This window comes from Pseudophryne corroboree, chromosome 6 (assembly GCF_028390025.1).
Source record: "Pseudophryne corroboree isolate aPseCor3 chromosome 6, aPseCor3.hap2, whole genome shotgun sequence".
In the NCBI taxonomy this organism is placed as follows: domain Eukaryota; kingdom Metazoa; phylum Chordata; class Amphibia; order Anura; family Myobatrachidae; genus Pseudophryne; species Pseudophryne corroboree.
The window spans coordinates 83915325-83928197 of record NC_086449.1 but is presented as its reverse complement, the minus strand read 5'-3'; the positions used below and the strand labels follow the sequence as shown (position 1 = coordinate 83928197).

General features: G+C 49.1%; 1 protein-coding gene across 5 annotated transcripts in view; it reads right to left on the bottom strand.

Annotated features, from left to right (window-relative positions):
- Positions 1-12230: 12230 nt before the first annotated feature.
- SPC24 (SPC24 component of NDC80 kinetochore complex) overlaps positions 12231-12873 on the bottom strand; it is a 61286-nt gene continuing 60643 nt past the window's right edge. For all 5 annotated transcript variants that reach the window (XM_063931389.1, XM_063931385.1, XM_063931386.1 and 2 more), the window contains one exon: positions 12231-12453. In XM_063931389.1, coding sequence (XP_063787459.1) covers positions 12347-12453 — 107 coding nt within the window. In that variant the 3' untranslated portion in view covers positions 12231-12346. The remainder of the gene's footprint in view (positions 12454-12873) is intronic.

Genomic DNA, 12873 nt, shown 5'->3' with positions numbered 1-12873 from the left:
TGCACTGGCTCCTCCCCCTATGACCCTCCTCCAAGCCTCAGTTAGGTACTGTGCCCGGACGAGCGTACACAATAAGGGAGGAATTTTGAATCCCGGGTAAGACTCATACCAGCCACACCAATCACACCGTACAACTTGTGATCAAACCCAGTTAACAGTATGATAACAGAGGAGCCTCTGAAAGATGGCTTCCTAAACAATAACCCGAATTAGTTAACAATAACTATGTGCAATTATTGCAGATAATCCGCACTTGGGATGGGCGCCCAGCATCCACTACGGACTCCGAGAAATAGAATTATCGGTAAGTAAATTCTTATTTTCTCTATCGTCCTAGTGGATGCTGGGGTTCCTGAAAGGACCATGGGGATTATACCAAAGCTCCCAAACGGGCGGGAGAGTGCGGATGACTCTGCAGCACCGAATGAGAGAACTCCAGGTCCTCCTTAGCCAGAGTATCAAATTTGTAAAATTTTACAAACGTGTTCTCCCCTGACCACGTAGCTGCTCGGCAAAGTTGTAATGCCGAGACCCCTCGGGCAGCCGCCCAAGATGAGCCCACCTTCCTTGTGGAGTGGGCCTTTACAGATTTAGGCTGTGGCAGGCCTGCCACAGAATGTGCAAGTTGGATTGTGCTACAGATCCAACGAGCAATCGTCTGCTTAGACGCAGGAGCACCCATCTTGTTGGGTGCATACAATATAAACAACGAGTCAGATTTTCTGACTCCAGCTGTCCTTGCAATATATATTTTTAATGCTCTGACAACGTCCAGTAACTTGGAGTCCTCCAAGTCACTTGTAGCCGCAGGCACTACAATAGGCTGGTTCAGATGAAATGCTGACACCACCTTAGGGAGAAAATGCGGACGAGTCCGCAGTTCTGCCCTGTCCGAATGGAAAATCAGATATGGGCTTTTGTAAGATAAAGCTGCCAGTTCTGACACTCTCCTGGCCGAAGCCAGGGCTAGTAACATGGTCACTTTCCATGTGAGATATTTTAAATCCACCTTTTTTAGTGGTTCAAACCAATGAGATTTTAGAAATTCCAAAACCACATTGAGATCCCACGGTGCCACTGGAGGCACCACAGGAGGCTGTATATGCAGCACTCCCTTAACAAAAGTCTGGACTTCAGGAACTGAAGCCAATTCTTTTTGAAAGAAAATCGACAGGGCCGAAATTTGAACCTTAATAGATCCCAATTTGAGACCCATAGACAATCCTGATTGCAGGAAATGTAGGAATCGACCCAGTTGAAATTCCTCCGTCGGAGCACTCCGATCCTCGCACCACGCAACATATCTTCGCCAAATGCGGTGATAGTGTTGCACGGTTACTTCCTTCCTTGCTTTAATCAAAGTAGGAATGACTTCTTCCGGCATGCCTTTTTCCTTTAGGATCCGGCGTTCAACCGCCATGCCGTCAAACGCAGCCGCGGTAAGTCTTGAAACAGACAGGGACCCTGCTGAAGCAAGTCCCTCCTTAGAGGTAGAGGCCACGGATCTTCCGTGATCATCTCTTGAAGTTCCGGGTACCAAGTCCTTCTTGGCCAATCCGGAACCACTAGTATCGTTCTTACGCCTCTTTGCCGTATAATTCTCAATACTTTTGGTATGAGAGGCAGAGGAGGAAACACATACACCGACTGGTACACCCAAGGCGTTACCAGCGCGTCCACAGCTATTGCCTGCGGATCTCTTGACCTGGCGCAATACCTGTCCAGTTTTTTGTTGAGGCGAGACGCCATCATGTCCACCATTGGTCTTTCCCAACGGGTTACCAGCATGTGGAAGACTTCCGGATGAAGTCCCCACTCTCCCGGGTGAAGGTCGTGTCTGCTGAGGAAGTCTGCTTCCCAGTTGTCCACTCCCGGGATGAACACTGCTGACAGTGCTATCACATGATTCTCTGCCCAGCGAAGAATCCTTGCAGCTTCTGCCATTGCACTCCTGCTTCTTGTGCCGCCCTGTCTGTTTACATGGGCGACTGCCGTGATGTTGTCCGACTGGATCAACACCGGATTTCCTTGAAGCAGAGGTTCTGCCTGGCTTAGAGCATTGTAGATTGCTCTTAGTTCCAGAATGTTTATGTGAAGAGACGTTTCCAGGCTCGTCCACACTCCCTGGAAGTTTCTTCCTTGTGTGACTGCTCCCCAGCCTCTCAGGCTGGCGTCCGTGGTCACCAGGATCCAATCCTGTATGCCGAATCTGCGGCCCTCCAATAGATGAGCACTCTGCAACCACCACAGAAGAGATACCCTTGTCCTTGGAGACAGGGTTATCCGCTGGTGCATCTGAAGATGCGACCCTGACCATTTGTCCAACAGATCCCTCTGGAAAATTCGTGCATGGAATCTGCCGAATGGAATTGCTTCGTAAGAAGCCACCATTTTTCCCAGGACTCTTGTGCATTGATGTACAGACACCTTTCCTGGTTTTAGGAGGTTCCTGACAAGCTCGGATAACTCCTTGGCTTTTTCCTCCGGGAGAAAAACCTTTTTCTGAACCGTGTCCAGAATCATCCCTAGGAACAGCAGACGAGTTGTCGGCATTAACTGGGATTTTGGAATATTCAGAATCCAGCCGTGCTGTTTTAGCACTTCTTGAGACAGTGCTAATCCCCTCTCTAGCTGTTCTCTGGACCTTGCCCTTATTAGGAGATCGTCCAAGTATGGGATAATTAATACGCCTTTTCTTCGAAGAAGAATCATCATCTCGGCCATTATCTTTGTAAAGACCCGAGGTGCCGTGGACAATCCGAACGGCAGCGTCTGAAACTGATAGTGACAGTTTTGTACAACGAACCTGAGGTACCCCTGGTGTAAGGGGTAAATTGGAACGTGGAGGTACGCATCCTTGATGTCCAAGGACACCATAAAGTCCCCTTCTTCCAGGTTCGCTATCACTGCTCTGAGTGACTCCATTTTGAACTTGAACTTCTGTATGTACAGGTTCAAGGACTTCAGATTTAGAATAGGTCTTACCGAGCCGTCCGGCTTCGGTACCACAAATAGAGTGGAATAATACCCCTTTCCCTGTTGTAGAAGAGGTACCTTGACTATCACCTGCTGAGAGTACAGCTTGTGAATGGCTTCCAAAACCGTCTCCCTTTCGGAGGGGGACGTTGGTAAAGCAGACTTCAGGAAACGGCGAGGCGGATCTGTCTCTAGTTCCAACCTGTACCCCTGAGATATTATCTGCAGGATCCAGGGATCTACCTGCGAGTGAGCCCACTGCGCGCTGAAATTCTTGAGACGACCGCCCACCGCCCCCGAGTCCGCTTGAGAAGCCCCAGCGTCATGCTGAGGCTTTTGTAGAAGCGGGGGAGGGCTTCTGTTCCTGGGAAGGAGCTGCCTGTTGGTGTCTCTTCCCCCTTCCTCTGCCTCGTGGCAGATATGAATATCCCTTTGCTCTCTTGTTTTTAAAGGAACGAAAGGGCTGCGGTTGAAAAGTCGGTGTCTTTTTCTGTTGGGGAGTAGCTTGAGGTAAAAAGGTGGATTTCCCGGCTGTAGCCGTGGCCACCAAATCTGATAGACCGACTCCAAATAACTCCTCCCCTTTATACGGCAAAACTTCCATATGCCGTTTTGAGTCCGCATCGCCTGACCACTGTCGCGTCCATAAACTTCTTCTGGCCGAAATGGACATAGCACTTACCCGTGATGCCAGTGTGCAGATATCCCTCTGTGCATCACGCATATAAAGAAATGCATCCTTTATTTGCTCTAAAGACAGTAAAACATTGTCCCTATCCAGGGTATCAATATTTTCAATCAGGGACTCTGACCAAGCTACTCCAGCACTGCACATCCAGGCTGTCGCTATAGCTGGTCGTAGTATAACACCTGTATGTGTGTATATACTTTTTTGGATATTTTCCATCCTCCTATCTGCTGGATCTTTAAGTGCGGCCGTCTCAGGAGAGGGTAACGCCACTTGTTTAGATAAGCGTGTGAGCGCCTTGTCCACCCTAGGAGGTGTTTCCCAGCGCGCCCTAACCTCTGACGGGAAAGGGTATAAAGCTAATAACTTCTTTGAAATTAGCATCTTTTTATCGGGGGCAACCCACGCTTCATCACATACATCATTTAGTTCTTCTGATTCAGGAAAAACTATAGGTAGTTTTTTCACACCCCACATAATACCCTGTTTAGTGGTACCTGTAGTATCAGCTAAATGTAACGCCTCCTTCATTGCCAAAATCATATAACGTGTGGCCCTACTGGAAAATACGGTTGATTCGTCACCGTCGCCACTGGAATCAGTGCCTGTGTCTGGGTCTGTGTCGACCGACTGAGGCAAAGGGCGTTTTACAGCCCCTGACGGTGTTTGAGGCGCCTGGACAGGCACTAACTGATTGTCCGGCCGTCTCATGTCGTCAAACGACTGCTTTAGCGTGTTGACACTATCCCGTAATTCCATAAATAAAGGCATCCATTCTGGTGTCGACCCCCTAGGAGGTGACATCCCCATATTTGGCAATTGCTCCGCCTCCACACCAATATCGTCCTCATACATGTCGACACACACGTACCGACACACAGCAGACACACAGGGAATGCTCTTAACGAAGACAGGACCCCACTAGCCCTTTGGGGAGACAGAGGGAGAGTTTGCCAGCACACACCAAAAGCGCTATATATGACAGGGATAGCCTTATAATAAGTGCTCCCTGTATAGCTGCTTTTATAATATAATTTTTGCCACTATTTTGCCCCCCCCTCTCTTGTTTTACCCTGTTTCTGTAGTGCAGTGCAGGGGAGAGACCTGGGAGCCGTCCTGACCAGCGGAGCTGTGTAAGGAAAATGGCGCTGTGTGCTGAGGAGATAGGCCCCGCCCCTTTTCCGGCGGGCTCGTCTCCCGCTCTTTAGTGTATTCTGGCAGGGGTTAAATATCTCCATATAGCCCCCGGAGGCTATATGTGAGGTATTTTTTAGCCAAGTAGGTTTTCATTTGCTTTCCAGGGCGCTCCCCTCCCAGCGCCCTGCACCCTCAGTGACTGCCGTGTGAAGTGTGCTGAGAGGAAAATGGCGCACAGCTGCAGTGCTGTGCGCTACCTTTAGAAGACTGAGGAGTCTTCTGCCGCCGATTCTGGACCTCTTCATGTTTCAGCATCTGCAAGGGGGCCGGCGGCGAGGCTCCGGTGACCATCCAGGCTGTACCTGTGATCGTCCCTCTGGAGCTGATGTCCAGTAGCCAAGAAGCCAATCCATCCTGCACGCAGGTGAGTTCACTTCTTCTCCCCTAAGTCCCTCGTTGCAGTGATCCTGTTGCCAGCAGGACTCACTGTAAAATAAAAAACCTAAGCTAAACTTTCTCTAAGCAGCTCTTTAGGAGAGCCACCTAGATTGCACCCTTCTCGGCCGGGCACAAAAATCTAACTGAGGCTTGGAGGAGGGTCATAGGGGGAGGAGCCAGTGCACACCACCTGATCGGAAAGCTTTACTTTTTGTGCCCTGTCTCCTGCGGAGCCGCTATTCCCCATGGTCCTTTCAGGAACCCCAGCATCCACTAGGACGATAGAGAAATAAAAGCTTAAGGATCAGGTGGTGTGCACTGGCTCCTCCCCCTATGACCCTCCTCCAAGCCTCAGTTAGGATACTGTGCCCGGACGAGCGTACATAATAAGGAAGGATATTGAATCCCGGGTAAGACTCATACCAGCCACACCAATCACACCGTACAACTTGTGATCTGAACCCAGTTAACAGTATGATAAACGCAAAGGAGCCTCTGAAAAGATGGCTCACAACAATAATAACCCGAATTTTTGTAACAATAACTATATACAAGTATTGCAGACAATCCGCACTAGGGATGGGCGCCCAGCATCCACTACGGACTACGAGAAATAGATTTATCGGTAAGTAAAATCTTATTTTCTCTGACGTCCTAGTGGATGCTGGGACTCCGTAAGGACCATGGGGATTATACCAAAGCTCCCAAACGGGCGGGAGAGTGCGGATGACTCTGCAGCACCGAATGAGAGAACTCCAGGTCCTCCTCAGCCAGGGTATCAAATTTGTAGAATTTAGCAAACGTGTTTGCCCCTGACCAAGTAGCTGCTCGGCAAAGTTGTAAAGCCGAGACCCCTCGGGCAGCCGCCCAAGATGAGCCCACTTTCCTTGTGGAATGGGCTTTTACTGATTTTGGCTGTGGCAATCCTGCCACAGAATGTGCAAGCTGAATTGTACTACAAATCCAACGAGCAATCGTCTGCTTAGAAGCAGGAGCACCCAGCTTGTTGGGTGCATACAGGATAAACAGCGAGTCAGATTTTCTGACTCCAGCCGTCCTGGAAACATATATTTTCAAGGCCCTGACAACGTCAAGCAACTTAGAGTCCTCTAAGTCCCTGGTAGCCGCAGGTACCACAATAGGTTGGTTCATGTGAAATGCAGAAACCACCTTAGGTAGAAATTGAGGACGAGTCCTCAATTCCGCCCTGTCAGAATGAAAAATTAAGTAAGGGCTTTTATATGATAAAGCCGCCAATTCTGACACACGCCTGGCTGAAGCCAAGGCTAACAGCATCGACACCTTCCATGTGAGATATTTTAAGTCCACAGTGGAAAGTGGTTCAAACCAATGTGACTTTAGAAAACTCAACACCACATTGAGATCCCAAGGTGCCACTGGAGGCACAAAAGGAGGCTGTATGTGCAGCACCCCTTTTACAAATGTCTGAACTTCAGGTACTGAAGCCAGTTCTTTCTGGAAGAAAATCGACAGGGCCGAAATTTGAACCTTAATGGACCCTAATTTTAGGCCCATAGACAGTCCTGTTTGCAGGAAATGAAGGAAACGACCCAGTTGAAATTCCTCTGTAGGGGCCTTCTTGGCCTCACACCACGCAACACATTTACGCCAAATGCGGTGATAATGTTTTGCGGTTACGTCCTTCCTGGCTTTGACCAGAGTAGGGATGACTTCTTCTGGAAAGCCTTTTTCCCTCAGGATCCGGCGTTCAACCGCCATGCCGTCAAACGCAGCCGCGGTAAGTCTTGGAACAGACAAGGCCCCTGCAGTAGCAGGTCCTTTCTTAGAGGTAGAGGCCACGGTTCGTCCGTGAGCATCTCTTGAAGTTCCGGGTACCAAGTCCTTCTTGGCCAATCCGGAACCACGTGTATAGTTCTTACTCCTCTCCTTCTTATGATTCTCAGTACTTTTGGTATGAGAGGTAGAGGAGGGAACACATACACTGACTGGTACACCCACGGCGTTACCAGAGCGTCCACTGCTATTGCCTGAGGGTCCCTTGACCTGGCGCAATATCTGTCCAGTTTTTTGTTTAGACGTGACGCCATCATGTCCACCTTTGGTTTTTCCCAACGGTTTACAATCAGGTGGAAGACTTCTGGGTGAAGTCCCCACTCTCCCGGGTGAAGGTCGTGTCTGCTGAGGAAGTCTGCTTCCCAGTTGTCCACTCCCGGAATGAACACTGCTGACAGTGCCATCACATGATTTTCCGCCCAGCGAAGAATCCTTGCAGCTTCTGCCATTGCCCTCCTGCTTCTCGTGCCGCCCTGTCTGTTTACGTGGGCGACTGACGTGATGTTGTCCGATTGGATCAACACCGCCTGACCCTGAAGCAGAGGTTTTGCTTGACTTAGGGCATTGTAAATGGCCCTTAGTTCCAGAATGTTTATATGAAGAGATGTTTCCATGCTTGACCACAAGCCCTGGAAATTCCTTCCCTGTGTGACTGCTCCCCAGCCTCTCAGGCTGGCATCCGTGGTTACCAGGATCCAATCCTGAATGCCAAATCTGCGGCCCTCTAGTAGATGAGCACTCTGCAGCCACCACAGGAGAGACACCCTTGTCCTTGGCGACAGGGTTATCCGCTGATGCATCTGCAGATGCGATCCGGACCATTTGTCCAGTAGATCCCACTGAAACGTTCTTGCATGGAATCTTCCGAATGGAATCGCTTCGTAAGAAGCCACCATTTTTCCCAGGACCCTCGTGCACTGATGCACTGAGACCTGGCCTGGTTTTAGGAGGTTCCTGACTAGCTCGGATAACTCCCTGGCCTTCTCCTCCGGGAGAAACACCTTCTTCTGGACTGTGTCCAGAATCATTCCTAGGAACAGTAGACGTGTCGTTGGAATCAGCTGCGATTTTGGAATATTTAGAATCCACCCGTGCTGACGTAACACTACCTGAGATAGTGCTACTCCGACTTCTAACTGTTCCCTGGATCTTGCCCTTATCAGGAGATCGTCCAAGTAAGGGATAATTAAAATGCCTTTTCTTCGTAGAAGAATCATCATTTCGGCCATTACCTTGGTAAAGACCCGAGGTGCCGTGGACAATCCAAACGGCAGCGTCTGAAACTGATAATGACAGTTTTGTACTACAAACCTGAGGTACCCTTGGTGAGAAGGGTATATTGGGACGTGGAGATAAGCATCTTTGATGTCCAGAGACACCATATAGTCCCCTTCTTCCAGGTTCGCTATCACTGCTCTGAGTGACTCCATCTTGAATTTGAACCTTTTTATGTAAGTGTTCAAGGATTTCAGATTTAAAATTGGTCTCACCGAGCCGTCCGGCTTCGGTACCACAAACAGCGTGGAATAATACCCCTTTCCTTGTTGCAGGAGGGGTACCTTGATTATCACCTGCTGGGAATACAGCTTGTGAATGGCTTCCAAAACTGCCTCCCTGTCGGAGGGAGACTTTGGTAAAGCAGACTTCAGGAACCGACGAGGGGGAAACGCCTCGAATTCCAGTTTGTACCCCTGCGATACTACCTGTAGAATCCAGGGATCCACTTGCGAGTGAGCCCACTGCGCGATGAAATTCTTGAGACGGGCCCCCACCATATCTGAGTCTGCTTGTAAAGCCCCAGCGTCATGCTGAAGACTTGGCAGAAGCAGGGGAGGGCTTCTGCTCCTGGGAAGCGGCTGCATGGTGCAGTCTTTTTCCTCTTCCTCTGCCCCGGGACAGAAAGGAGTGGCCTTTTGCTCGCTTGTACTTATGGGAACGAAAGGACTGAGTTTGAAAAGACGGTGTCTTTTTCTGCTGATGTGAAGTGACCTGGGGTAAAAAGGTGGATTTTCCATCCGTTGCCGTGGCCACCAGGTCCGATAGACCAGCCCCAAATAACTCCTCCCCTTTATACGGCAATACTTCCATGTGCCGTTTGGAATCCGCATCCCCTGACCACTGTCGCGTCCATAACGCTCTTCTGGCAGAGATGGACATAGCACTTACTCTTGATGCCAGGGTGCAAATATCCCTCTGTGCATCACGCATATATAGTAATGCATCCTTTAAATGTTCTATAGTTAACAAAATATTGTCCCTATCCAGGGTATCAATATTCTCAGTCAGGGAATCCGACCATGCGACTCCAGCACTGCACATCCAGGCTGAGGCGATTGCTGGTCACAGTATAACACCAGTATGTGTGTATATACTTTTTAGGATATTTTCCAGCCTTCTATCAGCTGGTTCTTTGAGGGTGGCCGTATCAGGAGACGGTAACGCTACTTGTTTAGATAAACGTGTGAGCGCCTTATCTACCCTAGGGGGTGTTTCCCAACGCGCCCTAACCTCTGGCGGGAAGGGATATAATGCTAATAATTTTTTAGAAATTAGCTGTTTTTTTTTTTTTCGGGGGAAACCCACGCTTTATCACACACCTCATTTATTTCCTCTGACTCAGGAAAAACTATTGGTAGTTTTTTCACACCCCACATAATACCCTTCTTTGTGGTACTTGTAGTGTCAGAAAGGTTCAATGCCTCTTTCATTGCCGTGATCATGTAACGTGTGGCCCTACTGGACATTACGTTTGTCTCGTCACCGTCGACACTAGACTCAGTATCTGTGTCAGGGTCTGTGTCGACCCACTGAGGTAACGGGCGTTTTAGCGCCCCTGACGGTGTCTGAGACGCCTGGACAGGCACTAATTGATTTGCCGGCTGCCTCATGTCGTCAACAGTTTTTTGCAAATTGCTGACATTATCACTTAATTGTTTAAATACAATCATCCAGTCAGGTGTCGACTCCCTAGGGGGTGACATCACCAACACAGGCAACTGCTCCGCCTCCACATCATTTTCCTCCTCATACATGTCGACACACGCGTACCGACACACAGCACACACACCGGGAATGCTCTGATAGAGGACAGGACCCCACTTAGCCCTTTGGAGAGACAGAGGGAGAGTCTGCCAGCACACACCCAGCGCTATATATTTATATACAGGGATAACCTTATATAAGTGTTATTCCCTTATAGCTGCTGTTATTATCGTTATTTGCTGCCAAAAATGCCCCCCCTTCTCTTTTTTACCCTGATTCTGAAGCAGGACTGCAGGGGAGAGTCAGGGAGCCGTCCTTCCAGCGGAGCTGTGAGGGAAAATGGCGCTTGTGTGCTGAGGAGATAGGCTCCGCCCCTTCACGACGTCCTTATCTCCCGCTTTTTTTGTGTAAAAATGGCAGGGGTTAAAATACATCCATATAGCCCAGGAGCTATATGTGATGTATTCTTTTTGCCACCTAAGGTATATACTGTTATATTGCGTCTCAGGGCGCTCCCCCCCAGCGCCCTGCACCCTCAGTGACCGGAGTGTGAAGTGTGCTGAGAGCAATGGCGCACAGCTGCGGTGCTGTGCGCTACCTTAGTCTGAAGACAGGATGTCTTCTGCCGCCGATTTCACCGGACCTCTTCGTCTCTTCTGGCTCTGTAAGGGGGACGGCGGCGCGGCTCCGGTGACCCATCCAGGCTGAACCTGTGATCGTCCCTCTGGAGCTAATGTCCAGTAGCCTAAGAAACCCGATCCACTCTGCACTCAGGTGAGTCCGTTTCTTCTCCCCTTAGTCCCACGATGCAGTGAGCCTGTTGCCAGCAGGACTCACTGAAAATAAAAAAACCTAAACTAAACTTTTATTCTAAGCAGCTCAGGAGAGCCACCTAGATTGCACCCTTCTCGGCCGGGCACAAAAATCTAACTGAGGCTTGGAGGAGGGTCATAGGGGGAGGAGCCAGTGCACACCACCTGATCCTTAAGCTTTTATTTTGTGCCCTGTCTCCTGCGGAGCCGCTATTCCCCATGGTCCTTACGGAGTCCCAGCATCCACTAGGACGTCAGAGAAATAAAAAACCTAAACAAAAGTATTTTAGTAGAACTCAATAGAGCTCCACTAGAATGCGACCAGTCTGCCTGGGCACATTTTCTTAACTGAGGTCTGGAGGAGGGGCATAGAGGGAGAAGCCAGTTCACACACTGAAAAAGTCTTACCGTGCCTATGGCTCCTACGGAACAGTCTATACCCCATGGTAAAGTGGACCCCAGCATCCTCTAGGACGTATGAGAAATCAATTTTAACAAAACACAGCACAATACTTACACACTTTCCTCCTTAATTTCAGAGGACGACGACCCAGCTGCCACCAGCCCAAATTCAGCCTTCTGAAACGGAAGAGGGTACCTACAGTACACAGTAACTTTGATGGCAGTGACTGAATCACCCACACCACCAATGATGGGTAAACCACCACCAGCACTCACTGCCTGTTATTATACTCAGGAGTATCAGGGATTTAAGACTGCACCACCACCTGTGGCAATAGAAGTGATAAGATACTTGTACTCAGGGAATATAGGTTAAGGGGGTAATATAGATCTGATGGCTGGGCTGCGTTTTTTTGCTGTCCTGCGATCAGATAGTGGCCGCCTACAGGGGGAGTGTATTTGCACTATGTAAGTGTGCGTTCCTATGTGTTAGCAGAGCTGCTAAAAATTAGTGTGTGCAGTCTCTGCGCAGCCCAGGACTTACTCTTCCAGTGCAATTGAATCCTGCTGATCTGGGCCGGAGCGGACGTGACACCCTCCCTCAAAACGCTTGGACACGCCTGCGTTTTTCCGGACACTCCCTGTAAACGGTCAGATGCCACCCACAAACGGCCTCATCCTGTCAATCACGTTGCATACACCCGTGCAAATGGATCCTTCGCGCCATGCCACCGCTGACCGGCGATGCCCGTTGTAGCTGTCCGACGCGCCTGCGCATTGCAGTGCACACAGAGTTTGGACCTGATCGCCCGCTGTGCGAAAAAGCGATCAGATCGGAATTAACCCCTCACTTTAGAATACATGCAGATACACAATTCCCTTTCCCTACACCCTAAGCTTGCCTCCGCTAGTATATACCCTCGCTGCTATATACACACGTGTTCATTCAGTATTATACAATAAGAGAGAAAACCAATATGTCCAAATAACTACATTTATTGGAAAACGTACATAAAACGTGTATACATTGCTTGCTGCTTTCAATAAATAACAATTATATTTTAAAAAACGAGTGTAAATAAAACTGGAAGCGGAGTCACCAATCTGTGGACAAGAGGCTCCATAGATAGTTGCAGATGAAGATCTTTGAGTGCTGGGTGCTGTCAATGCTGATGGGCTGAGCAATCTCTCCTCCATAGTGGACTGAAAATTAGATCCAGTTAGGGAAATAGTATAGAAGAGAGAGTAAATTAAATGTATGCATTATTCCTATTGTATTGCTTTGTAGCTGTATATCAACATGCAAAATCAGTTCGACATCACCATTTGCATGAGTGTGACAAGTACAGCATAACATAACTGCTCTGTGCTGCTGCGTTACCATGCTTCACCTACTATGTAACTCTCAGTCTGTGGCTTGCTGCTGCCTCTATTCCCCCCCTCATATCACTGCTCGGTGCTGCTGCATAACCCTGGTTCATCTACTATAGAACTCTCAGTCTGTGGCTTTCCTCTGCCTCTATTCCATTCTTTCAGATCACTACTCTGCGCTGCTGGGGACCCTGCAACTTCTACTATATAACAGTCACTGGTTTCCTACTGCCTCTATTCCCCTCCTCATAT